Here is a 27,570-nt window from a genome sequence, read left to right on the forward strand (position 1 = left end):
ATCAGCGTTGAAAACCTGCTCTTCCATATAACCCTTTTCATGTATAATGCTTAGCAGATACTTTTTAAATTCTTCTGCAGCCTCCTCATCTGCAGGACCTGCCTTACGTCCAAGTTTAATGTTTTTCATGTGGTATCGCCTTTTGAAACGTGCAAGCCAGCCTGCACTAGCTGAGAAGGGTTTAACCTTTTCCTGACCCTGGGTAACATGACTGTAAATTTCCTTGGCTTTCAACCTCACAACAACACTGTCTACCATGCTCTTTTTATTGGTTGTCATCTCCTGAATCCACAAATTTAGCTGCTTTTCCATCTTTTCCATAGCCGCATCACGCACTATAGATGTTACTTTAGCACTTTCTGGAGCAGCCTCACGTACAGATCGGCGAATATCGTCTTCCTTTTTCTGGATGTACCGTATTGTTGATTCATTAACGTTGAACTCACGGCCAACAGCACTGTAACTCAGGCCTGAACGAAGCTTATCTAACACACGTATTTTCTCTGTAAGGCACATCACAGCCTTCTTGCGCTTAGGAACATTAGACAGTGCTTTAGCGCTACGCTTGGGGGCCATTTAAAACAGCAAAGTCACCAAGAAGAACCACAAAAATGTGAAAAACGTGATGCCAGTAGACGGTGAAAAGGACATCTGCTTACCTTAGGAGCTGAAGCAAGAGGGCAGAACGCAGTCTTGTTCAAGTTTAGCTGGGAATGTGTGCATAAAGGCTGTTCAAATTTGTCACTGCTCTGCACGTGTCTATGAATGACTGGGAAAGTGCTGCCAGTATTGATTTTGGGGTTACAAACAAATTTTATCGAGTGGATGAATTTGCACAGAATCCGTGAATGAAGGAGGACGTGGACTGTATTTGTATGGGTCTCTTGCCAAAACAAAAAACCCAACCAAACAAAAACAGTGATCAGTAAAAATGGTTTAGTATAAAAATGTCTTACTTTAGCAAACTGTTTTGTTGCAGGAAGTGGAATGGAAAGACGCTGAAGGAGAAAAGAATGTAAAATGTCTGACTTTTAAACAAGGAATTTGTTCATAATTTTTTAAGATGGAGAATGGCTATTTCTATTGTTTTTTTGTGCTACTGGACATAATTTTAAAGCATATTTAACACTTTCAAAATGTCCTCAAGACATCAGAAATTAAAGCTTTGCAACTACTTAAAATTATTAAGCATGCGTATTTGGTGCATACTTTTTCAAAATTCTTTTATGGAGAGGAGCAAATGGATCAGGAAGCAGCTTTGGTTTATCTGTTCACAGAAAAAAAAAAATCCGTTCAATTTGGAGGAAATATGTTGGCAATTTCTTCTAAGGATTTTTAAATTGTAGGAAAAAAAGGGTCTGATTTTTGTCCTCTTTGTACTTCTTAACACCCTTGTTTTTCGTTTTGATTCATAACTTTAAAAGACCCAAGCTTGAAATGAAACCAAAGTATTCCTGTAAGGCCTGATGGAATGCTGTGATATCCCCATACAAGGACAAAAGTGCCCTGAATGTCCTCAGATGCTAGAGTTCTGGAAGATGCTGTAGTGTAGCTCCCAAAACTTAGTCTTCTTATGTGTCAGAACGACAAAGGGCCCTTCTCATGTCTCCGGCTTCTCTCTTGATTGCTCTCGGTTTTCTTGACCTTTCTGGTCCAGGAGGCTGTTAGTAACTCCTCACACGTGTGGCAGGTGGCCCTCAAAGTTCTCTCTTGGCAGCCTGCACCGGGCCCTCCTCGACGCTCTCCGCCCGTGGTGGAGGCCGCAGACAATTGCTTCCTAGCTGACTTGCTCACTGATGTGTAACTGGCTATTCTGGTTAATCATTAATGAAGCACGTGGTGTGTATTCAGGAAGGAAAACATTGCACTTCAATCCCAACATGCATAATTTATGTTGCCAATTATTCTAAATCCTCGTAATAGAATACCGGTTCCACTCTCCCAAGCCGGTGGCTGGGAAGAACTGAAGATAGGGTTCCCTCCAGCCCCTTCAGGGTTGCTCACCGCTGAGGCCCTGCTCTCCGGGACCCTCTGGGCAGGGCGGGCTGTGTCCGCTGGGGCCAGGCGAGGATGAGGGCCAAGTGCCGGGAGGAGGAGTCTGCGCGTGGGCTGGGTCAGGTGGGCCGTGTCGGAGGATGAGAACCACGCGCTGGGTGGAGGAGGCCGCGCGTGGGACCAGGTGCGCAGGTGCGCCGTGTGTCGGAGGACAAGGACCTGGTGCTGGGCGCGGGGGAGGATGGAGGAGGAGGAGGTGGAGGAGGAGCCCGAGACTGGGGCCGCGGGTGGGGCCAGGTGCGCCGCGTCCGAGGACAAGGACAAAGTGCTGTGGGGAGAAGAGGAGGAGGAGGCCGTGGGTGGGGCCAGGTGCAGGGGAGAGGCGGCCGCGCGTGGGGCCAGGTGCACCGCGTCTGCCGGCGCGAGGGCGAGGCCGGAAAAGGCGGTGCGCTGGCCGGCCGGGGCGCGGTCTGAAGACGTCACTTCCGGTGGCGGCCCACTTCCTGGAGAGGGCTGGGGCCTGAGATTGGTGCAGCCCAGAGGAAGGAAAGACGGTGAGCTGCGGCGGCGGCCCAGCGGGCGGGCGTCAGGGGCGGCCGGGGTCCCTCCGGGCCGCCGGGGCCGCCCGTCCGCGTCCTCTCGCCCGGGGCCGCTTGCTGGCGCCGCCCTGGGTCGCGTCCGCGGCCTCCGCGCCGCCGCTCAGCGCCTGTGCTCTGTGTTGCAGGTTTACCCGGAGCCCCGGAGCGAGAGCGAGTGCCTGAGCAATATCCGCGAGTTCCTGCGAGGCTGCGGGGCCTCCCTGCGGCTGGAGGTGAGCGGGCGCGGGGCGCCAGGAGGGGGGCGGGCCGGGCTGGCGGCGCCCGGAGGCCCGGGGGCAGGGAGCGAGCGCGGTCGCGGGGCGGGGAGGGGCCGCTGCGTGCAGCCCCGAACTGGGCTGTCGTCGCTCTGAAGAAGAGCCTCAGGAGCTCGTGGGTAGGTGTCACGCGTTTGCGAGAACCATTCCTAAGGGGTGCGGTCGATTCCTTGTTCCCTGCCTTAGCCTGTGCTTTTAGGGGTTCCTCGGGGGACCCGCATTCAGGGCTGGGTCAGCCCCTCAGAATTCCTAGCAGGTAAGCGGGCAAAACCGGGCACAAATGAAAGGACCCCAAGCCCTCCCAGCCTCACTCCTTTCTCTGCTTTTTTTTCCTACCGCCAGAAGGTAGGCGGTGTTTAGGTTGGAGGTAAACCTACGTCTTGGGGAGTGTACCCGGCGGGGTGTGTCTGCTGTGTAAGGTTTTGTCACTGTTCTAAATACGGTCTTTCAGCGGCAGTTATCTGGAAACCTCCTTTACAGCTCATTTTACCATATGAGTTTTCCTAACCTTGGGGTAGTGCTTTTGATCCGGAAACCTAGACATTGTTTCATTTGGGAACTCCAGCTCGAAGTGGTTGTGGTCACGTCTGTGCTTCCATCGTTTCCTGCTGCTGCTTTACCACCTGTTTCCTTATCAGAGCTGAGCTGAGTTTGAGCAGGCTGGCGGAGAAGAGTATATGAATGCATCTCCGGTGGAACCTGTTGTGTAAGAGGATTCCATAAAGTTTTCCCCTCCTAGGACAGTCTTAGTGTGGGTTTCTTGGGAGAAATCTAGAAGTCCAGTTGGTGAGGGCAAGTTTCATGGCAACTCATTTGTTGAAGTTACACTGGCATCAAGAAACCAAAATCCTGTTCTTCTGCGTGATTGTGAACATTAAGGTATCTCTTTTGTAGTATTTGAGGTCTGTGAGGAAGTCCCTTACAGGTACCTGAAAGGCTTAGTAGAGATCCCGGAGACCCTAGGGCTGTTTAGGAGGGGGCAACGTTTCACAAAAGCTTTGTCATCTTGTCCTGGACTCCCCTATTGGGCTGTGAGAATATGTGTCCCTGGTAGCAATGTTTGCTTTTCCTTGACCTTTGTTGTGAGACTGTTTTCATCAAACTACTCAGTTTTGGTTGTGATAGTAAATTTGAAATTCAGTTTGCACATTAAACATTAAATTTACAACCTCACAACTTCAGTGTTCAGTGTAGGACTCTGTAAGAAAGTATTAAAGTTGAGTCTTAAAAACCCTTTACCCTTTGCTCTCCAGAGGCTGCTGTTGAAATTTCATATCCTGTCTATCTTTATAACAAAGAGTTTAATGATGCTCTAGGAGAGGTCACTAACTTATCCCAAGCATCTAGAACAGTTCTTGGCATTATAGTAGGCCTTCAATAAATCTGCAGTTGATAGCAAATAATTAATTTTTTTGTTTATAAAGAAACCTGTGGCTAGTTTTTAAAGAGTGTTTTAAATTTTAAATTCGATAAATAAATTTGAGGGGCACGTTTTGTTAGCATACTTTCAGTCTCCATAGTAAGTCACACTTCAAACTCCTAATTGCCTAGGATAATGAAAATAACAAAACACATCAAAACTCTCACATTGTTGAGTCACTCTGGTTTTTGTTTTGTTGTAGGAAGTTACCCTGAACAATGAGTTCTATATGGTGTGAACCCTACTTGGGCTTCCAGACTCGTTCTGATCTGTGGTGTGAAGGGACTGGCCTATTCCCTGAAAGGTGGCCTTGCATGTGGACCACTTGCAGCAGTTTCCCAGGGTTTTTTTTTTTTTTTTTTTTTTAATTTTTAATTTTTTTTTAACCTTTATTTATTTTTGAGACAGCATGAACAGGGGAGGGTCAGAGAGAGGGAGACACAGAATCTGAAACAGGCTCCAGGCTCTGAGCTGTCAGCACAGAGCCCGACATGGGGCTCAAACTCATGGACTGCGAGATCATGACCTGAGCCAAAGTCGGACGCTCAACCGACTGAGCCACCCAGGCACCCCTCCCAGGGTTTTTAAAGAGAGATACATAGAAAGGGAATGGAAAGGGAAGGACTTTGCACTTCTGAAACGTGTTCTTGGCTTGACATGTTTCATTTTTACGACCTTCTGAATGATGAGAGAAACTGTTGGAAATTACAAACACAGACCCTGAAACTAATCGCTTGAACTCCAGGTTACCTTCTGTTCTGGTATCTGTCAAGGTGCCTTTTTCCAAGAGTTGAGACCGAAGCGTGTTTGTAACAGATTATTCTGGGAATGTTTTACTAGCGTCTTAAGCTATGCCAGGATTTCTTCCAGGAGCAGAGGAACCAAGCGCTGTGGTTACTGTATCCGTCGTTTTGGTCCGCATCTTAATTAGCTGCAGAAAATGAGGTATTTCCCCCAGTGGGTGGTTCTGATCGTGAAAAGAGTTTTAAATTTAAAGAAAGTTTGTAAATTTTGTATTTATTAAAGTTTGAGAGACCGTTTACATTTTAAGTTGGAAAACATTTTTTAAATTTGGCGGGGGTGGGGGGGGGAATAAAACCTGTAGGAAAACCACATATATGGCTTTGAACTTTTCCTATTTCTCAGTTTTTCTTTGCTGCCTATCATGCATCTTATTTGAATCTTTCATATCCTGGAGTAGTGTGTAGTTTGATAAGAATTCAAGTTTTTTTTTTCCATGTTTCTAATAGCGTAGTAAAGCAAGATCTGATGAGAGCTGACCTCATTTAGAACTATGGGTAATTACAGTTGATAGTTCTCTTAAACTTCCTGACTGAGGAGCTGGTACTGTGGTCCAGTTACCTTGGAGAATGTGTGGAGAAACCCTGGTTTGCCTGGTATATGTGGCAGGGACAGAATTGTCCTAAGTACATGCCACCTGGGTGAGGGAGAGAATCTTGCTCATGATAAGTGCTGCCTTGTATAGTTTTCCCTATTCTCCATTTGGTCTCTGGTTTCAGTTCTCAATCATGTCTTTATTGGTAACATTTTTAAAGGACTTTGACGTGTTACTTACTTCGCTCCTCGGTCTTGAGTTCTCACAGCCGTGGTCTGGCAGTGAGCAGGCAGAGCACAACCTCTCCGTGCTCTGCATTGGCCACCAACTGCTGTTGGGGCCGTGCATGTGTGTTCCCTGATCGTCCAATGGGGTGCTGCTAGGCCAAAGGTGTAGGGGCTTTTAAATGCCATGAACACCTGCCAGGTTGTCTCCGGAGACGTTTTTCTCCCTTTGCCTTTCCAGCAGCAACAGGCAGGCACTACTTGTTCCTGTTGGGTGTTTTCTTGATCTCTGGGGGATGGAAGCCCCTTGGGCCAAATGTTTTGGCTTTTCTCTTTTGTGTCCTCCTCGGTGTGCCTATTTCTGGGTAGATGGTGAAGCAGATGTGGGGCGCTGCAGATTCCCCGCACTGCGCTTGCATGAGAAGGACAGGGCGACAAAGAAGGCTGCTGGAAGAGGCAACCGAAGTCGCCAACCTCTGAGCGTTTCCTCCTAGCTTGTCACTCGTCTCTGCCACTTTGCTTTGTGCCAGTGGGAGGGGCTGCCCTGCGCAGGCAGGTGCTCTGGCTGCAGGCACGTCACGGGCCTGTTGCTGACGGTGCCCGTCGCCCTCTGTGTGAGGGGGGATGCTTTCCTTTGCTCTGATGTCCAGAGAATGAGGAGGCCTTTGGGTGGCCTCTGTAGCATTGGAATCGGCCGGACTGATGGAGTTAGTAGGTCAGCGGGGAGGTTTTGGAAAACATCGCCCTGCATGTTTCCAAAAACACTCTTGGCTGTGTTTTTGAAGGATAGGTTCTTCTGTTATGCTACCATGTATAGTATTTGATGCTCTTTGAGATTTTTAATCAAGATTATGATTGAAATTTTGTCCAAAAGAATATTTAAAAATACTACTAAAGTTAAAATTGGCTTACTTGGAAAGTTAAAACTTGTTGACAAAGGCTTCAGAATTAAAGCAAAGTCAAAAGTGGATTTCTAGTCCTTTCCCTAGGGAGGGATGCCCCCCAGGGGTTACCTTTGTCTTAGATCTGGGCAGCTGGGTGGTTGAGCCTCACTACAACTGTGTACGAAGGTGTAGTTGAGGTCACACAGCAGGGTGTTTTCCTTCGTCCTCGTCACGGTTGGCACGGTAGTGAGCTGGAAATGGCTGGTGTCATGACCTAGTACTTGACTGGTTTTATTGAAGAAACTCTTGAAGTTCATTCATCATGCCTTTGTCAGAACTTGCCTTTGAGGAAGTTGAGTTAAATTTGGGAGATGATTATCCTGTGAACATCTGGTGGGTACTAAAAGCAAAGAAAAATTCTCCTCAGATGTTATAGCTATCTTTACCTTTTCCTGGCAAAAAGTGTCAAAGTTGACCCTCTGTCTTCGGTATTTGTGTCTTGCCAAGGTGTCTTGTAGGGTGAACGATTAGTCCCTGTGCACCCAGGTTGATTTTCCTGTGTAGAAAACCGGTTAGGCCTTCCCCCAACTTGAGATCTGTGGGGTGGCTGTCGCATAGATGGTGCAGTCCTGCACATGCAGTGTGAACCTCCTTTGTAGTTCAAAACTGCAGTAACTACATGAAGTAAAAAACGTGAAGCTCGGTTTAATAAGCTTTTTAACCTAGAGTATTCCTAATGTCTCAACATCTGCTTGTTGAGATAATGTTTTTTGCACATCAGGTCTTTATAGTTTGGTTTGTATTTGGCACAAGCTCCTCCCGTTCTGGTTTGGTCACATTTCAGGGTCTCAGCAGCCCATGTGGGGGCTGGTCTGTGTTGGACGGTGTCAGTCTACATTAAGAGGCTGTCATCTTTGAAATGAAGGGGACTGACATTTGTTGAATACAAGTAACGTGCCCGTGCATTTTGTATGTACTGTGTACTTGTGACTATCCCGCAGAGGGGGCGATAGACCTGGGGTGGCGGGCGGGTCTTGGGGCCCGGCCCGACAGGTCAACGGGCAGGATTTGTACTCCACGCTGGCGGTTCTACAGAGCTCCTGTGAGCATGCTGAGGCCTGGAGTGCAAGTTAAGCTGTGGGATGGTGCTAACGTGACACTGTCCAACTGACTCGTGGCAAGGGCCACAGGTTAGTCCTCCGAGTTGAGCTGGTGGCGGGGCTGGGCACCCTGAGGTCTCCTAGGGCTCTGGATTTGGCTTAATGCTCTGCTGGCACCGGCTGAAATTCTGAGGAACTTTGAATCGGGAGGACCGCATTCTGTTAGTGCTGGATCGTAGGGTTGGACGGCTGGTCCGCCCTGGCGGTGGCTCTGGGAGGCCTGCAGCAGACAGGAACAAGCAGCTCCAGACCCTGTGGTAAAACGTGTACTAACCCACTAGATCTTTCTTTTGTGTGTATGTTTATTTTTAAGAGGGGGACAGAGCACAAGCAGGGGAGGGGTAGAGAGAGAGAGGGAGACACAGAAATCTGAAGCAGGCTCCAGGTTCCCAGCTGTCGGCACAGAGCCCAATGTGGGGCTTGAACTCAAGAACTGTAAGATCATGATCTGAGCCGAAATCAAGTCCGACATTTAACCGACTGAGCCCCCTGGGCGCCCCCAAACCCCCTCGATCTTGAACCAGCTGTGACCGGTCGCACCCTTCGTGACCCCGCAGCATGGCCAGGAGCCTGAGGCCCTGGGAGATGGGCATCTGCCTACAGTCCAGAGCTTGTGTCAGAGGACTCTGTAGCGTCCTGGCTTGCCACAAGACTCCTGCATGGGGACCGTCCTTGTGCAGCCCCTGCAGAGAGGCAGGGACAGTGAGCTGAGCCGAGTGTAGGGAGGGGAGGAGTGAGGGTGGTTCATGTCGTACATTTCTGTCACCAGTCCTGTTAGTCTCAGGCGAGATAAAGTCTCGGGTACAGGCCCAGGCAGCCTGGCCTAGCCAGGTGAGCTGCGTCCCTGGTCCTGGTGATGGGAGGCAGAACGGTGAGACCCAGTTTTGGACCTTGGCCCGTGTCCACCTTGCTGTGAGAGACCTGCCGTGGGGTGCCGCTTCTGCTACGCAGTCGGAGCAGCACCCTCTCGGGTGCGCTGAGAGCTGTCCTAGCTTCCCAGGTGCGTTCGTCCCCCTGCCTGACCTTGGTAATGGCAGGACCTACCGTGGACCCAGGTTTTGTGTTTTGAAGGCTCCTGTGGATGGGTGGTGCAGGAGAACATGGGGTGAGGAGCGAGGACGGGTCTCTGCCCCCAGGAAGGGGACTAGGCCACAGGCGGGCACCGGGCCGCACACTCAGGAGGTTACTGCGCGGCTTGGATCGCAGTTTTCACTGCCGTGTTCTGTCTCTTCAACAAGCCACCAGCTTGGGGACCTGGCCCCTGCTGGGCCTCTGTGGACAACTGTCGAAAGTAGTTTGAGTGTGGCTGGTCGACCAGGCTCACGTGAGACTTGTAGGACCGTGTCTTAACTGGCTGCTCAGCAGGTACTGGCACCACTACCATGGGTGTGCGCATCCTGTGGCTTTTTGCTACTGTGAGGGCGTAGTTCTGCTTCCCTCCCTCCCTGCTGCCCCTGGCCATCTGCTCGCCTCCCTAGGCTGGGTGGTGGCACTTGGCTTCGTTGGCTGTAGTCTGTTGAGCCAACTCCCCACAGCCTGGGTGGAGGCAGAAGGCAGAGGATCTTCAGTAGCACAGCTGGGTCTTTGCGCTTGTAACACGTGGGAGCAGGAGGGGACCCGAGGAGGTCCCTGTGGCCTCGTTTCCCACCTTTGAGCAGATGGAGACCCACAGATGTGTGTGGGACACGCGTATGTCCCTGGGAGACTGCCACAAGGGAGTGGTCCGAGCATCCCTCAGGTGTGCCCGGGTGGTGGGCAGGTCCAGGGTGGCCTGTGAGCCTCTGCAGGGAGCTGCTCCTGACGTCTCCCCAGCCCACTCTCCCCGGATGCTATGGTGCTCTTCTCTCGCTCCGCGCTGGCCACTGATACCCCCTGCCTAGATTACTGTGGCGGCCCTGTGGCAATCCAACTCCTCTCTTGTCCTTCTCTAGGCTGGTTTCCCTCAAATGCAAATCTGACTTCCGTTTTCGTGACTCTGATTCTGCTTTGGGTCTTAGGCTGAAATCCAGACTCCTTGGACCTGAGGGGAGAGCAGAGCAGGAGACCAAGGTGCTGTTGGGCCAGATGACATAGGGGGTCTTGTAGATCACCCGAGGACGTTGGGCTGCCCTCCGTGAGTTGGGGCTGCTGGGGCAGACCCATGAGGTAATGTGACCAGAGTCTGGGGAATCATCTTGGCTGCTCTTTGGGGCGTAGACCACAGGGAGTCTAGGGCAAAGGCAAGAAAACCAGAAGAGGAGAGGGCGAAAATCCAGGGAAGAGTTGATGACCCTTGACCCGCAGTTAGAATAGTTTCCGTGGCAGGAGTTGCATACTTTGGTTTCATGCAAAGCGTAGGGATGATTTTCTCACGGACCACAGAGGGGTGTGAAAACAGAGTCCGAGAGGACGAGGCTCTGGCCTGAGCAGAAACCATGGCCGTTGGACGGGGAGTCTGCTGCAGTCCAGTGTGGTGCTCTGTGCCCGACATCCTGCAGTAGACCTGTCCGCTTCGCTTTGCCAGTGATCAGCGTGGGTCTGATTGGACACGGGCCGTGATGTCAACTTGGAGCTTGTGCGTGCACGAGCTCCTTCCACTGCAGGAAGTGCCGCCTTAGACCAACTTCAGGAGGTCTCCTCATGATGCTGGATCAGGTGACCCTACTCCGTGGCTGCGGACAAGGCCGTATTCAGTGCGTGCTGTGTGTGTGTGTGTGTGTGTGTGTGTGTGTGTGTGTGTGTGTATACACACTGCTCTTCTCGCTGGAGTGTCAACGTGGAGGGCAGCATCCATGCACTGGGTCGTCTTGTACTTCTGTCCCCCGTGCTGGCATGAAGTAGGCTCTCGCTGAAAGTGTTGAATGCCCAAGACTAAGGAGGAAGGGTAGGAGAAGTCCTAAAATTGAATTCATCAGTGTTCAGCTTTAAGCACTTAAAGTGATGGCTGGCCCCATCTTCTCTAGCTCCTGTCACAGTGGTCTGGTGGGCCACTCGGACAGCTTCCTCGGAATGATGGCTGGTGCTTCTGCAGGAAGCCTGGTCTCAGCCATGACAAGCTGCTGGAGAGGTGTCTGTGTGCAGGACTGTGATCACGTGTAGCACCGATGAATTTAGGACGGCTCAGTTGTGCTTTGAGGGTGGACTTCCTCTCCTCTTAGGCCAGACCTCAACACGGGGACTGATGAATTGGGCCTGTATGAAGGTAGACTGCCAGAAAACTTGCGGGAATGTTCAAGAACAATAGAGGATGTCCGGGCCTTTGGGACTCCTTTTCCTTCTCTGTGAGATCTAGGTTTCAAGAGCATCCCTAGGTCTTGGGACCTGTCTGTGTGGTCCTCTGAGAGGCAGAGGATGGGATATTGTAATATTTCTACATCAGTTTATCGTGTTGATAACGTTTGCTTGTTGCTCTCAAAAGGCACTTGTTTTTAAGACGCTGGTGGTTTCAGGACACCTGGGTGGCTCAGTTGGGCGTCCGACTTCAGCTCAGATCATGATCTCCTGGTTCGTGGGTTTGAGCACCATATTGGGCTCACTGCTGTCAGGGTGGCGCCTGCTTCGGATCCTCTGTTTTCCTCTCTCCGCCCCTCCTCTGCAGTCTCACTGTCTTTCTAACAAACATGAAAAAAAAATCTTTAAAATTCTAGCTATTTCGTCCTTTCATAGCTGTCCGGTTTTGTCAGACCTTCTTCTCAGAGCTTTTTCATGCTTTGAAGAAACTTTTAAGGTGCTTCTGTAAGAAGGGTAGCCTGGAGATTTTCCAGACATGTGGCCAGGCCAGTTCAGACATGGTGCTTTTGGAATGAGGCCCTGCTTGGTTGAGTAGGACCTGCAGGATCATGGCACAGCATTAGATGGCCTGTTCCCTTTCACTTGGTGACTTCACTTGGGTCTGAAGACTGGTTCCAATCTGTAGAGTACCATTCGTTACCTGCATCCTTGGGAAATGTATCGCAGACACTGTGTCGTGTGCCACAAAGTTCTGTTGCTGGCCCAGTTCTAGGCTGCAAGAACCCACTGCTGACCGTCCTAAGCTGAGGGGAGAATTGGTCCTAGAAGTTACTTCTGGTAGCCTTCTGGTTACTTTTTCCAGAACAGGAAATGCTGCTTATGTAAGTTTTTAAAAAATAGGTTATGTTTTTTTCATGGTCAGTAAAACTAATTTGTTAATTATAGTCTTCTGTGTTACACTAAATCCATCAAATGAAGTGAGACATTCCTGTATCTGCCAAAGGGAGAGATCATTTGAGCCCTTAGGTCTCTTAACAGAAGTTTTGGTTTTAGCGAGTACATAGCTGTTCAGTAAAATTGATCTCTGGTTCTTGCACTTTGTGAGACAGTGTAGCATGTTGGTTTTCTCTTGCTGTGAAACCAGTTACCACAGATGGAGTGGCTGAAAACAACGCTGTTTACCACCTCTGTTTAGCATTGAGGCTACTGGTCTGGGGAGCTTGGCAGGGCTCTGTGCTCAGGGTCTCACAGACCAGGTGGTGGATGACGGGGCTCTTAGCGGGGACCTCGAGGGGGAACGTTGGTTTCCAAACTCCTGAGGTGGTTGGCAGAATTCACTTCTTAGTGGTTGGGACCGAAGGCCCGGTTTCCTGGTGCCATTGGCTGGGTGTCGCTCTTTGGTCCTGGGGCCTCTCCGGTCCCAGCCGTGGGCCTTTGTCTTCAAAGTGGCATCAGTTCACCTGTGTCCGGTCTTGCTGCACACACACCTCTGACTTCTCCCTGCTCCGATGGCAGGAAGCTGCTGGCAAAGGGCTAGATCGCACCCACCCAGCCAGTCTCCCTTTGAATTTGCTCAGGGTCAACCCTGAGGGACCTCTGCAAAACCCTGTCTGCTGTGGCTTGTAACAGCACGCCTGCAATGCCGTCGTGTCACGTTCTGAGCCCTGAGCGGATCGAGAACAGGACTGTGGTATCTGGCGAGCAGGGTGTAATCCTGGTGCTGCACCGATAGTGGTGGCCCCAGTCTCCTTTCCCACCTTTAGCCGAGCCGGACGAAACAAACTGGGGGAGAAGGGACCAGCAGCCCCCGACCCCAGTTGTGCTCAGGGTTAATTGAAATGGTGTGCCGGGGGTGACCAAGCATCCTCTCTCAGTGCTGGGGGCTCTTTGTGCTGATGTGCACACGATAGGGACAGGCACTGGCACCGGGGGGGGGGGGGGGGGGGGATGAGGACCGAAGGCGGCAGGAAGATGGTCGTGCCTCTGGGACGGAAGAGCAGGTCTCGGCGTGGCAGGACGGTGGGGGCTTAGTCCTGTAACGTTCTAGCCTCCAGCACTCCTGGTAAGGTCCCCGGTTTTCTGACTGAGCCGACACGCTTGTGCTCTGCATGGTTGGCTCCTTCTGCAGTCAGGTATGTCCATGTCGCTTGTGCCACAGCCTGGACCCAGGTGGGCCCGCTCCTCCCCGGGAGGCCCAGCCAGGCGTGCAGTGGTAACCGGTTGTCGTGCGAGGGCGCTGTCCAGTCTAGAGGAAGGAGTGTGGAGGAAGCCAGGGGCATGTTGTCAGCTTGCGTCTGGCTGCCCTCTATCCGTGGCAGGCCCGTACACAGCCTGATTTGCTCTCCGTTCCTTGATCCTCATGTGCTGCTGCCTGGGGGGTGGCCCCGGGGGCCTCCGGCCTGTCCTCTGTCCTGACCGTGGCACTGCCCTGCTGAAACCACCCCTGTACATGCCCCCCCTTACTCAGATGGTCACGTCCAGGAGCTTTACTGTATGGGTGGGACTTCTTGTGACTTGACCCTTGTCCACTTCTGTCCTTGCCCCTGCTCTTGGACTTCCTGTCCCAGGCATGTCAAGTTCCTGGAGATGTCCGGAGTACTACGCTCATCAAAGTAGTAGTGTGAGTACTATGCTCACAAAGCGTGTGTGCCGTGCTAGGCGCTGTGCGAGTGGCTTCACGTGTTAACGTTGAAACCTTGTGATGACTCCCTTGAGCTGAGACCCTGAGCTGGAGAGGTTGAGGAACACGGCCACAGTCACTCGGCTATGAGTGTTGGGGCCAGGTTCAAGCAGGGTGTCCCCGGAGGGGGTCCTTCCTGTGCCCCATTCTGTCTGTGCTCGGAGCCCCCCCCGTGGCCTCTGCCCCCCATCTGCACATCTCCTCCACCATCCCGGTCCCTGCCATTTCCCTCTGTGGCACGTTCAACGCCGTGTCCTTGCTCGGACTGTGGACTCCTCAGCCTGCTTCTAAGCTTGAGTTTTTGGTGTCTGTCACTTACGAGGCACGGAGTAGATGTTGGTTGACTTGGTAAAAACACCCGAGGTGCCCTCGCTAGCCTGCTGGTGAAGGGGCTCGGCATGTCTGTAGAGCCCCGTCTGGTGTCTCTGCTCGCCCTTCTCCCCACCCCTGTTCACACCTTCACTGTTCCTTCCGGTCCAGTCACTCCTTCAATTTTTGTTTTCTTCCCTTCAGGGCCTGGCTTCCCTGAAGGACTTATGGCTGAGATGTAACTGAAAAGGGAGCCCCCTTTTCTCCGTCAGCAGTGGCTGCCTGTCCTGGTGGTGAGGGTCGGCCTGAGGGGCCAGGTGGCCAGCTGTGCGTGCACAGGAGCACAGTAGGGGCTGCCTGGGGACCCGGTGGCTCTGCTCTTCAGGGGAGGCTCTTAGGATATCGACCACACAGACTTCTAGAATCAGAAAGGACCTGGAGCTGGGGTGCCAGGTGGGGCCGGGAGAACACGATGTGTGTGGCTCAGTCGGTTGAGTGTTTCCGACTCTTGATTTTGGCTCAGGTCATGATCCCGCGGTGATGAGATCCAGCCCTGCGTTGGGCTCCGAGCGGAGTGTGGAGTCTGCTTGGGATTCTCTCTCTCCCTCTGTCCCTTCCCGTCTGTCTGTCTCTCTCACTTAAGGAAAAAAGAAAAAAGGGCTTGAAACTGGTTAGAAACTTGTATTGGGCGAGCATGTGTAGCTGTGCTCTGAGGAGCTGTGCAGGTGTCCTGTGGAGAGCAGCAGACCAGTGCTAGAGCCCTGTGTGGGGTCCAGACTGGTCTCTGCCCCTATATGGAGATAGGAATTGTCCTCAGCCCCTCACTGGGGAGACCGGTCTCTAGGAGGGTGCAGGGAAGGGTGGGCAGGTGCATATTGAAGAAACCCACGTAACTCTTGACCTTTTGTTCCCTAATCTAAAAAGGGCCCAGATTCCTGTTGCAGGCTGGTCCTTGTCCTTGGGTGACTTTGGAGACGGGTCAGGTAGAATCACTGATGGAGCGGAGGCGGGTTGGGTTGGACATGCGTTCTGGATGCGTGTGGCGTGTAGGCAGGGCTGTGCCGGCTGAGGAGGGGGGCAGGCCTGCCCTGTGCTGGGACCCCCAGCCTGTGGTGCGCTTGCATCTGTCCCTTTAGGTGCTGGACCGGGGCGGGGGCGGGGGGGCGGGGCGCAGCTTGTGTGGGCCAGCCCGGCCGACCGCACGCCTGGCCGGGGGTCGCTGGCAAGGCTTTCCCCCAGCCTCCGGTGCATCCTCATGGCCTCGCGCAGTGGGGAAAGGGTTTCTGGGTAGGAGCCCTGGGTAGGGTTCCTGGGTAGGAGTGTATTCTCCTGAACAGCACTAGGCTGCACGTGTGTTCTTTCTGCTTTGCGGTTGAATAGGATGGTCAGTGTTGGCCAGTTGAAGGGGAAGTGCTTTATTGAAGGACTATCTTTTATTCTCCAGTAAGGCCTCTTGGTTAAAAATGTCAGGACTGATGAGTGGGAGCGGCATGAATCTAGAGCTTGAGCACGTACAGTCTGCAGAATCCTGAGTGCTTTCTTTGCCCAGAAAAGATGCTGGTCACTTAGCGTGGTGCCTTCCCACCTCTGTCCTTTTTCCCACCTTGTTTGAGGCTTCTCAGGATGTCTTAGTCCTCACTTCTCTACTTGGGCTTTAAAAACCAGCAGAATCCCCGCTGGCCGCCTGGGAAGGGGAGACCTTTTCCTGGCAGGTAGTTGCCCGAAGCAGTTTGCGTCCCTGAGGAGTTCCTGTAGGTCCTGGGAACCAGCGAGAGGGCCAGTTCCCAGTGAGTGATGACCAAGCAAAACAAAGTCCGAGGCCTCTCAGGCCACATTTGGATGTGAAATCTGCCCTTCGTATGTTTTTGTAAAAAACAGTTTTCTAACCAGAATATGTATTTCCAATCTATTTGATATTAGTCTGCATTGGGTGTTTTCTCGGGTAGTTGAGGGAAACTCACTGGTCTGTACTTGAAGTGCTAGGACAGGACATGCTGTGGCTCTTCCCACCTTCCTCCAGGCTGAGGGGGGTGCGTCCCCTTCCATCCCTTCAGGGAGGACTTGTAGGTTAGAACGGATGGGGTCCCCTTGGGTTGCAGAGTTGTGGAGCTTTTAAAACATTCCAGAGTCCCCCTGGAGAACCTGACTTAATTAGCTTGGTTTTTAAAGCTGACCCAGTTGGGTCCCTCAAATTAGGGTTTGGTGAGGTGGGGAGAATTGTGGCAGTTTCCCTCAAACTTACAGAAAGGCCAAGAATCCTGCCCAGCTTAGGACAGGCACAGTGGGAAGTGTACTTTCCTCAGGCCTTCTTCTGGCAGAAGCAGCCAGTCGGCTGAGCTGGGGCGGGGGTTTTTGAGGCAGCGACTGAGATCCTGAAGTGACACGGGGCTGATCTGGTCTGTGGATGGTGAGGGAATGCTTTCATTTTCTACTTAAAAGATGCTGGGGGTAGTGTTGGGGAGCTCAAACAAACCTCCTGACCTGCCCCTTGCCCTTTTCTTGGAAAAACTTAAGCTAACACATTAGAAGGTAGTGTGACGTCCTGTGCCGTCACTTAGGTCACCATACAGACACTTTGCCGCCTGGCTCTGAGTGTTCAGATATTCTCTAGCCACTTAAACCACGTGGTAGGCCTCCACATGCCTGCCTCTGAACACCCCGTATGTACGTCTTTAAGATGAGAATATTCTTCCTTAGTTTCCCCACACCGTTCTTCTACCTTTCACATTTATTAGGACTCTTATGTTTTTGGGGAGTCCAGCGTTGTTAACCCCGTAGAGTCTGGTTCAGGTTAGACATTTTAGGTAAGAATTCTACACACTGGTGATCTATATTTCCATGGGTCCTATCAGAAGTGCTTCATGTTGACACTTCATACCGCTGGCACGGAGTTCCATCCCTTGGCTAAGGTGACATCCGCCAGGTCTCTGCATTGTAAAGGTGGTCTTTGTCTTTGTGCTTAGTACATAATCTGTGGGGTGGTGCCCCACAGCCTTTCATCTGATGCACTTAGCATCCTGTGATGACCCTTGCTGAATTGATTGGTGTCGTGGTGGTAGCTGCGTGGTACTGGGGCCTTTTGGTGCACACTGCCTTTGAGATCTTGGTTCTGGGCAAGAACGTTTGGCGGTGGTGTTTGGCATGTAAGTTAGAAAGTTGTGTGTGTTTTGGCCGGTGGAAGAGCTTACCTGTGTTTTCAAGAATCTGTGTGAAGGTCATATGGTGTCCTTTGTGAACCTGGCCATTCACTTCTGAGCTCTGTTTACCTTTTGTGCCAGCTTTCCATTGTCCATCCAGCAAATATTAGTCCCCGACTCTTGCTGACGCCGGGAGCTGCATTTCATCCACGTGGGCCTCAGGAGCATATAGGAAAAAGTTAAGAGGAAGGAAGGAGTACAGATACAACATTTGTGTATGAGGAGAAATGGTAGAAATGCAGAGAGGTGGAAATAAGTTCTTAGAGTTGTGTACCAGCGGCTTCGTAGCAATACTGACTACTTGCCGTGTGGCCCCTCGGTGCCGAGTCAGCCACAAGGCGGTGCTGTGAGGGGGGCGCGGGGAGCCCCGGTCCAGGGAAGGGAGACCAAGATGGGGAGTGGGTCCACGAGATGTCCGGTGTCTAATGTTTACCAAGGGGCAGTGCTGGTATTTGACTCCAGGTTTAGGGAGAGTCCACACCTTGTAAGTTTAGAATAACCGTCTGCTGCAGCAAGGGCACCGGGTCAGTGCAGTTAGTTGGATGCCCCATGAAAGGGAAGAGGAGAGGTGCATTTTGAGGTGCGGTGCGATGCAGTGTCTTGTTGGTAAATGTGTTCACGTAGAGACCAGCAGCCTGTACCATGCAGCTGAGGGGAGGATTTACATGTGACTTAGCAAGTTTACCTGCAGAATCTTTGTGTTCTGTGTGTCCCCCGTCATGATGGGTATGACGTGTAACTCCCTGAAGCCTTTCAGCGTAGTGAAGGATTTATAACCTAGGAAGGACTTTGAACCAGTGATCATTAGCAACTTTATTTAAAGCTTGAGTAAATGCCTTCCTAGCTGCATTTGCTAATTCTTTCAGTGTGAGGTTATTAAATTGCATGTTTATTATGTGGGTTTTGTGTTTGTATACTGGTTGTAATGTAAAACAAAGTGTGCGTGTCTGTTCTGGATCATCATCGGGAGTCTCACTACCGTGTCAGATGTCCTATTTCGAGGACCAGGCAAGGCTGCTTAGGGGCTGGGAAGCAGGTGTGGAGGTTTCACAACTGCCCCGGCTCTGACCTGTCTTCACCCTGACGAGACCTGGAAACTTCCCATCTTCTGAGATGAAACTTAACGTCTTCAGGGTGTCTTTGAGCATCTCGTTGGGCTCATAGTGGGGTAGCAGGGAACGTCCCGTGATGGGGCAGCATTCCCGGGGAGCCTGCTGTAACACCGCTGGGGTAGAAGGGGATCCTTTGACCATTTATTGGATAGGACAGGTTCAAAGATCTTGAGGAGCAAGTTTGTATTTCATTGCAAGTGGAGAATGGGGAAGTGTTTCTCCAGGTGGTGGTCAGTCTGCACACAGTTGATGAGGACCTTCTGGAACCCTGCTTTGCCCTGGGGAAAATATCCATGCACAACATGTGTCTCTGGAGCCTCAGCCATGTGTGGCAAGTAGGGTGGAAGCATGCAGGTGGGATCCAGGGCTGAGGCTGGAGTCCTGCTGGAGTGGAGCACATGGGGTTGGGGTGCGGAGAGAGATGCTTCACGTGGCCAGACTTGAGAAGGTGAGTGGGCGGATACCTGGGTGGGTAAAGCCAGCAGCTCCCTGGTTGGCCTTGGTTGAGCTGAACCAACAAAACATCGTGGATTTGATGAGCTGTCCCGAATAGGAATTGAAAGAGAATCTGAATTGTGGCATTTGGGGTCTTCCTTCCTTGGGATATGTCATACCCTTGAACTTGAGGGGAACGTTTCAGTGTGGAAGATTATAATAGGCACAGACAGGTACCCAAGCATTTTAGCATTTTTGGAAAGCTGCTGCTTTTGGTGGTGGTTGCTTTTGTTTGTTTGTTTGTTTTTTAAGCAGTTGGGCCCAGCCCTCAGGACTCTCAGCATAGCCCTGCCAAGGTTAGACCTGAGACCAGGAGGCTGTAGACTGCTCTAGGGAGGCATTGTGCCAGCAGTCACGTTGTAGTCCTGTTATGTCATTGTGTGCCTGCTAACAGGCTCTGTTAAATGTACGTACCTTGAAATAACACTGACCTGAACGTCTGTCTGGGCATGTGGACGGCATCTATTCAAGTCTCCTGTCGGGTACCAAGTACTGTCTATCTTCTCTGCTCACTCAAAACTGGAACTGCTTGTCTACTGAGAGTTCTGTCTGTACAGGGTTGAGCAGTTTAGAGAGTACTTTCTCAGTTTGTCGTGATAGCTAATTGTCACGAAGACCTTTGGATTTTCACCTTTAAAAGTCCTGATCCGCTTCTGTGGTCCCACCGTGGCTCCCTTCCTTTGGATCCCCGAGAATGGGATGGATTTAGTGCGCTTGTCCTGCCTCCCAGCTCCTTGAAACATCTCTGTATCTTGGTTTTCACTAATTGCATTGTCTAGTAATTCTTAGTTTTTCAGTACTTTTACACATTTAAATGCTGTACCAGAAACCTGTATTTCTTTTTTTTTTTTTTTCTTTTAAACAGTTTATTCGTTTTGAGTGGGAGGGGTAGAGAGAGGGAGACACAGAATCCGAAGCAGGCTCCAGGCTCTGAGCTGTCAGCACAGAGCCCAACGCGGGGCTCAATCCCATGGACCGTGAGATCATGTCCTGAGCCGAAGTTGGACACTTAACCAACTGAGCCACCCAGGTGCCCCAAGAAACCTGTATTTCTTGATCTTTCCTCTTGGAGCTCACCCCTGTGTGGAAGAGGAGGAACCCACAGTGTGACTCCATGGGACTTGGGGGGCAGACTGGATGAGGGGCACTTTGTGATGGCCGTGAGTGGTGGGATTGGCCGTGTTCCCCCTCGGTATTCGGTGGGCAGGGCTAGTGTCTAGAAATTTCCTTTTTGCTGTGTTGCCCCTTTCTTGGTGCTCCAGCCAGAGAGGACAAGCTTTTTCTGGGGCTGTTTTTGTATTTTTTTTTGGTGCATCTGGGCTGCATCTGAAGCAAAACAAAAACCCCCACAGAACCCAGACAACCCTCTGCTGTGCTTCTTGGGCCCTGAGGCCTGTAGCCAGGCTGCTGCTCCCGGTCTGAGTTCTGTTCACCTCTGTTCTGTATGTAACGTCCAGGGCTTTTAAAAAGCTGGACTTTGCGGTTCCTGTTCTATGAATAAAGGCCCCTATAGCTGACACGAATGCACAGCTGTGTAGGTGAGACGAGAGGGGCCCTGTAAGGGGCGAGGCTGGGAATAGGTGTGGGAAATCTGGGGGGAAGGGTCTGGATGCTCTCCCTGAGCAGGGTAGAGGGATGAGCCTTCTCTGTACCCCAGTTCCCGTGTCTCACTCCAGCTAGAGGGCGACCCCTGCTTGAAGTTTATGGCGGGGCTCTTAGGGTATTTCATTTTAGGTAGAATTGTCTCCTTTTTTGTCTTCTGTGTCTGTTAGTGGGTCCAGTATTACCTGGACTTAGTGACTTGTTAGGGATCTGGTGTAGGCAGCCAGCTTTCCTTACGGGCAGAGGTCTGAGTGCTTGGCCTCCTCCTGGAGAAGCGCTGCTTCCTATCCTCCTGCTGGAGCAGTCACCGAGGTGCTCCTGGGTCCCCTTAGAAGTATGGCCCATCCTTTCCTGTGCTGTGGAATCCCCTGAGGCCTTGCTTAGATTGCTCATGGCCCCTGCCCCCTGCCCCATTTAGCGCTGCAGTAAATTCCTTCTTTATTACTTAAAGCCTCTTTTGTCATTTTCAGTGGAACTTTGGGAGAGAGGAGAGGTAGTTCGCATTTGCAGTTTCCCAGCTTTTTTTTTTTTTTTAATATATATTTTTTAATGTCTGTTTATCTTTGAGAGAGAGACACACACAGAGTGTGAGCAGCAGAGGGGCAGAGAGAGAGGGAGACACGGAATCTGAAGCAGGCTCCAGGCTCTGAGCTGTCAGCATACAGCCCGATGCGGGGCTCAAACTCATGAGCTGTGAGATCATGACCTGAGCTGAAGTCGGATGCTTAACCGACTGAGCCACCCAGGCACCCTTGCACTTTACCATCTTTGAGATGTTTCTCATAGTTTAACTTTTGTAACTATTCATGCTAACTTTTAAAGTTAATGCAGTGTACTTGTTACCTTCCTGGCTCTAAACGTTAGCACCTAACTTATTTGAGCCCTTCTGCCCAGACCCCTGTTTGACACCGGAGGGCTGCTCTTTTCAGACTCACCCCATTGGCACTGCAGACAGCCTGGGGGCCTGCTGCAGGCTGGTGGGGCGCTGTGTTTGTGCATGCATGGGTGTCTGAGCCCACTGCCCCGCTTGCTGTGGACCCCCTTGTACGCCTGCAGGAGAACGCAGTGGTTCACCGGCTTCCTGTCTTGTTCTCCCGGACCATCACACCGTCGTCCTGGGGGCCGGGTCTTCTTTGTAAAATAAGGTTGGCGTGAAGTCTTGAGCACAGCGCCCAGAGGCCTCTGTGGATGCTGGAGCCTCCCTCCCTGCCTGGTGGGGCTTCGGCCTCTCTGCTGCTTTCTGTTTGTGGAGGCTGAAGGCCGGCTGGTGCTTTCTTTGCTCCGGTGGTCTTCCCCACTTCTCAGGGTTTTATCACTCCCAACCCCCCCCCGTCCCCCGCCGCCCCTTCCTGTAGACCACCTAAAACATGGGGCTGGGGTTTCTTTTGATCTGGGTTGTCCCTGCCCTTGTTCGTATGTGGGTGTTGATACAGTCAAATGCACAGCGTTGAATATGCTTTAATTCTCATTTTAAAGTGGAAAGTTGTTTGGGGGCACACCGGGTGACTGGTAGGTATTGATAGAAGCCATCGCCAAGCTAGTTTTATCCCTGGAGTGGAGGAGTAGGCAGGACTAAGAACAAACCTGCAGAAGCCAAGGGGGCGAAATCACTGCAGAGTCCTGTTCCTCCCGTGTCCCCATCAGTATGGACCATTTGCAGTAAACTGAAATAGCAGGACTTCAAGACTCCTTTCTACTCCTCTTGCCACAAAATCCAATTTCTCTTGACAATGTGATAGGACAAAATTATATTTTTAACTTGGCGAACTACACTCCAGAACCGTGCCAAAAGTAAGTTTCTTGCGTCAGAAATAGCTTCCTCATAAACTCCCTGGAGGAGCTGACCTGGCTCCTTGCATTTGGAACATTAAAGCTACAAGAGTTGAACGTGCTTGGCTGGCCTTCCCTTGTGGGGGTCTCTCCTTTAGCCCTGAGATGGTAGAAAGAATGTCCGTACGTTCCCTGTGATTTTCTTGTCGCATGTACCCAGGGTGTCCTCAGCCAGGGGCATAACTTAGGCATGCGTTCTCTTCAGTGGCTGTGGTTGGTGGTCTGCAGTCAGTGGGTGGTCGTCGAGCCCCGGGGAACGTGCAGAGGGCAGCCGAGGCAGCCCACAGATCTCCACTACCCTGTTTCTCAGATTCTGTGTAGCCCCAGTGCTGTAGGGGGTCCCCACCCTGCACACTGGGGTCGTGCACAAGATGCTGGGAGGATGTGTGTGTCACCTTGGCTCCCAGGGCCGCTCTGCCTCTCTGGCTGTGGGGTTGTGACCGGTGGCTGGGGCCAGCCATTTGCTGCTGGGATGGCAGGCTCGTTGCTGTTGCCTGGGGCTGCGTAACCTCAGTAGGAGTAATGTTCCTGAAACTGCAGGCCATGCCGGAGACAGTAGACAAAAAGATGGCCCAGAACTGATGACTTCTGCACTGTGGCTCTTACTTTTTCGACTTGTTACCTGAACAGTGCTGTTTCGTTTAAGCCGGTTCGGATTTTATTTCTAGTCGAAAGATTTGACTGACGGGGTCTTTGTTATATGATGAGTGACACCATCAACTTAGTGCTGTGGTTTGCTTTTCTATTTTATTGTGTGGGAGACGTTCTGATTTCCAGTATTATCAGTGACATTTGGAAGTCAGGGTGAAGCAAGGCCCCCATTGTGAGCTGGGCAGTGCGGGGGGGGGGGTGGTGGTGGGGAGAGCCTTTCAGGCCTTACTGCCTTAGGCATCCTTTAGTTACATTTTTTGGGAACCCTGTCCCACTTCGTTGTGAGGTGTGTCTGCACTCCACAGAATGCGGAGTGACATTCTGTGACAGCTGAGCCATCCAGGGAAGAGGTGTGGGCACCTGATTTGAGGGGAGAGGTGTACGTGCGTTGGGTCTCCCGTGGCGGTGGACATGGTGCTGGGTTTCAAGCGCCATGCTCACACTTCTGGGCACTCGTTTCTCAAGTTGGGGCCGGGGCCCCTTCCCTCTAGTGGGCCGCACAGGGGCCTCCTTAGGGACAGCATGGCATGCAGGTCTGCAGTCCTGAGTCGCAGGCACTGTGCTGGCCTTCCTGTCGAGTGCCCACGTCGCTGCTGTGAGGACTTGAGCACATGGCTGTGGTGGGCAGCCTGGTTGAGACCCAGCCCTGGGGATGCTTTCAGGCCGCCTCCGAGAGACCAGAGCTGTGTCCCCCGGTGGAGCCGCTGGGAACTGCTGACACCCCAGGACCTGCGAGGTAGGTTGTCCAGGGCCCTGAGGCTGAGGGACCTGTTACTTAGATGCCGAGCGGCGGTCTAGGCGGTGGAGGTTGAAGGTGGTGAAGCCCTCTGTCGCTCTGCTGGCCCTGCCTACCTTCTGGCTCCTAGGGTACCTGGTGTAGGGTGGCGGACCAGTCGAGGGTGTGTGAGAAAGATCGAGTGCTTGCAGGGCCAGCCTGTGAACACATGGTGTCTTTTCTTCTTGGAGGCTACGTGAAGCCGTCGCTCCCGAGCAGTTACGTGACGACTGCATCCAGAGTTTGGGAAGGAAGGGAAAACCTCGTTTGCTCTGCAATAAGAAGTGCTTTGTGGGGAACAGTTTTTCCTGTTTTGAATAGCTGAGGGTTGTTTTATCCAGCGAAGAGGTTTTAACTTTGACCCTTTAGTGTTAACTTGGCCTGAGTCTAAATGACCTGTTTCACTTCATGTCTTCTTTGTTTTTCTTTTTTTTTTTTTTTTTTTTCGAAGATGTACTCTGTCCCCTTCAAGAATCCCTTCTGTTGTGGAAAATGTGGCATGTGGGTGTATTGCCAGTTCTTGCCAGATGCTGTCATTCAGCCCCCACGTCTCCGAGACTCTGAAGCCCAGAGGTTTATCCTCCTGGCTGCGTGTTAGCTACGGATAGGGTGTTGCTGTGCTCTCAGGGTCATCTTGATGCTGCAGTTCCGGCCTGGGCCTGCCTGTCTCCTTCAGATGGGTGGATACCCCCAAAGGCTCCTACAGCTTCTGCTCAGGGCTGGCATGCATCATCCTGCTCGGAGCTGGTGCGCGTGGGTGCGTGGACCGAGCCCATGGGGAGGCGTGGGGAGGGTGGGGAGCGGATGCTGGCGCTAACTGACCAGCTGTGGTGAATTGGAGTTAGACCAAAAAGTCGGAAAATGGTGTGATGAATGGGACGGTTCTAGATCGGGTCCGCATCTGCTCTTAGAACTTGTGCCTTGGAAACCCGTTTACTTCAGAGCAGTCTTCTGTTGCTTAAGGCTTTCCTGAGAACCACGGCGGCTTCTCCTCATGCAGCCCTCCTCTGTCAGATTGAGGTTCGTGCGTTCGGGGAGCTCTCGTTGGGGGGGGGGGGGGGGCGTGGCGGGGGTGTCACCCTCCTGTTACTGCCCTGCCGGGTGGATGCTGGTGATGTCTGCTTCACTTGTGTGGCACAGCCCCGTCTTCCTGTATAGGTGAGTCTTCCTGATTTCTGGTGTGTGTTCAGGAGCTAAACTTGGTAGTGCATGTGACCATGTAAGTCAAAATAGAAGACGTTAAGAGGACTAGAGGAAGTTCGGGCTGGGAGGGTGAACCTGGCCAGATCGCCCTGTCTTTGGTGGTATGTGTTAGCCCTTCTGGTGACATCACGGGCAAGATTTCTGGGGTTAGTGGTCGGGGGGTGGGGTGGGTGCTCTGAGGGGTTGGTTTGTTTGGGCCTCTGCTGGGCAGGCGGCCTCTCAGGCCTGACCGTGACCTCCTGACACAGATGGTGCGCCCTCCTCCCTCTGCTGTTGGTTTAGAGCTCCACATCTGTGAACACGCATGCTTGTCCCTCCTTTTGAAAAAACCCCTCCTGACCTCTTGGAGCAGGTGCTGGTGGAATGGGGCTTTGCCCTGCCCCCACCTGTCCTGAGCCATGTGATTCTCTTGCCCACTGGTGGGCTGGGGTCCTGCTGACTTCTCCTTTCCCGTGTCTCGTCATCCACCTGGAACCTGGTGCAGGGGCGTGGCTCTGGTGCAGGGGAGCACCCTAACCCTCCTCTGTGGCCTCGTAACTCCTTCCCCTGCTTTCCTCCTTCAGCCTTCACGAGGTGTCCTGGGAAGGCTGGCTCTCTTGACCCTGGTTCTCCTTTCCTCCCAGTTGATGGTCCTCCTCTAAGTGGTGTCCTGTGTCGGGGGGCGGGGGCGGGGGGGCCTTGCAGGTTGGCCAGTGGCGTTTCTCTCCCTCCTCAGGTGGGGAAGCTGGCTCCAGGGCCATGCAGTGACCTTCCACAGGGGCCCTCGGCAGGCCTGTGCTCCTGTGCCGGCCCTCCGTGCCCTTCCTCCTGGTTTGGACTGGACGCTCCTAGGTGTGGGGGGCCACAGGGCCTGGTTGGTCTGAGGTGGCCCCGGTGTACATGTGTTGTCCCGAACTGACTTCCCCTCGAGCTCCTGTTTGTGCAGAGCGACTGGCGTGGTGGTTGTGTGTGTCCTGCAGACACTGCCGCTCCCCGCCTTGTGCCTCGCTCTCTGTCCACTCCCCACCTCATGTCTCGCTTGTGCTGCTTTGTTCAGAGCTCTTCCGCTCAGCCTTCCCTTTCTTTCAAGGTTCTCTGCAGGTTGTACCTTGTTTAGGGACACCTGGGACTGGCCGGAGTTGTAAAGAAACAGCCTGGAGACTTCCTTGGTAGCTTTTGGTGTCCCCTGGCATAGCCGTGTGCTCTTTTGTTGAGTTTAACCCCGTGTGGGCGCCCCCCCAGTGGAGATGGGGGGGCGGGTCCCACCAGAGGACCTGAGAGCCTGGTTCTGCCCTGCTGGTGCTGCTGGCCCCTGTGGCTGGCCTGTCTGTGATGTCCTGTGCTGCCTGCCTTGGGGTGGGGATGCTATTTATGCTGATACTTTCAGGAGGATTCCAGCAGTGCCCTGCTTTGGCCGAATCGAGGAGAATGATGTATTTGGGGGTAGAATCTTTTTGGTATTTGGCATTTTTCCCTGCTAAAGGAGGAGATGATTATCTTAATTATCGTTATCTAATGAAATAGTTTCATTTACTGCTTTTTGTGGTGGAGAAAACTGCAGCCTCCTTCCTTGATGTGGTGGTGGTTGGTAGATGTGTGGTCCCATGTGAGCTCATAATGGGGGCTGCAGCCAGAAGGGAGCCCCAGGTTTCTTGGGGCATCTGGCAGGTGCCCAGTTGGGGACCCGAGGTGTAGAGGAGAGCCGTGTTTAGCGATGCTGCTGCCTCGGTGGACCCAAGTCCAGGCTGGGGAGGGTGGGCCCTCTTCAGACTGCATAGTGTGTCAGCAGGTTCTTAGAAGTCCCTTCTGGGCTGGGGAGGCGGGACTCCCGGACCCAGAGCCTCGATTTAATATCCTTTCCTTTCTGTTGCAAGGAGGTCTGTTTCCCCAGGCAGGACCTTTCGCTGGGGTGCTGTGGTGGCCTTATTGGGCGGCACTCCCCTGCTGCCGAGGGCATCTGTCTGCTCTGCGTGAGCCCTGCTAACAGCAGCTGCCCTTGAGGCTCACGCTGCCTGCACCCCTCCCAGTCTTGGCCTCCCGTGCTGCTTGGAGTTTGCGATTGTTTCCCACTGTGTTAAGAATGGGCTCAGGTGAAGCTGACCGTGGTTTCCCCTCCTGAGAGTTGACTGTGTGACAAGGCAGTGGATAGTTCAGTGTTGGGCAGACCGCGCAGGGAATGGCCATTCTGCGGAAGTGTTCCCACATAGTGCTAGCCATCCGGGCCAGCGAGGGCGGGGAGCCAGGCAGCAGGTACACCAGAGCCTTGAGCAGACCCGCGTGCAGGCTGCGGGGCCGCCCTTCCTCTTGCGTGCTGGTGTATTTCCCCCATGAGCCTTGGGGTGCCGCGGTGTCCACACTGTCAGGGTGGACAGGTGAGTGGGAGGGAGGGCTGGGCTGTCAGAAGCAGCAGCTTCAGGGGTGGGAGTTTTGGGTGGGAACCTGAGCACTTTGATGGAGTAGGGTCCTTCAGGATGCAGAGAGGTGCAGTGTCGCGCTCCAGGGCGCGTGGTATGGATGCCTGTACTCCCTTCTCTGGTCCCGTGAGGCCTCTGCTTCTGTGTACCCCCCAGGCATCGAGAAAGCTTTTTTCTTGGTAACTGTGTTTTAGAAAACCGTTTTCTATGGTAGAATGTGGTTATTGATGGGTCAGTATTA

At 52.5% G+C, this 27,570-nt stretch overlaps 1 protein-coding gene across 3 annotated transcripts in view; it reads left to right on the plus strand.

The window, feature by feature from the left end:
* The window catches only part of ARHGEF7 (Rho guanine nucleotide exchange factor 7), a 134,361-nt gene that overhangs the window by 26,450 nt on the left and 80,341 nt on the right, over nucleotides 1-27,570 (plus strand). For 2 of the 3 annotated variants that reach the window (XM_042930302.1, XM_042930289.1), the window contains exon 2: nucleotides 2,720-2,806. In XM_042930302.1, the coding sequence (XP_042786236.1) occupies nucleotides 2,720-2,806 (87 nt within the window). Of the gene's footprint in view, nucleotides 1-2,719; nucleotides 2,807-3,018; nucleotides 3,105-27,570 lie in introns of those variants that run through there. The other variant, XM_042930300.1, reaches the window with a different exon arrangement.

The sequence above is a fragment of the Panthera leo genome, chromosome A1 (genome assembly GCF_018350215.1).
Source record: "Panthera leo isolate Ple1 chromosome A1, P.leo_Ple1_pat1.1, whole genome shotgun sequence".
NCBI classification, from domain to species: domain Eukaryota; kingdom Metazoa; phylum Chordata; class Mammalia; order Carnivora; family Felidae; genus Panthera; species Panthera leo.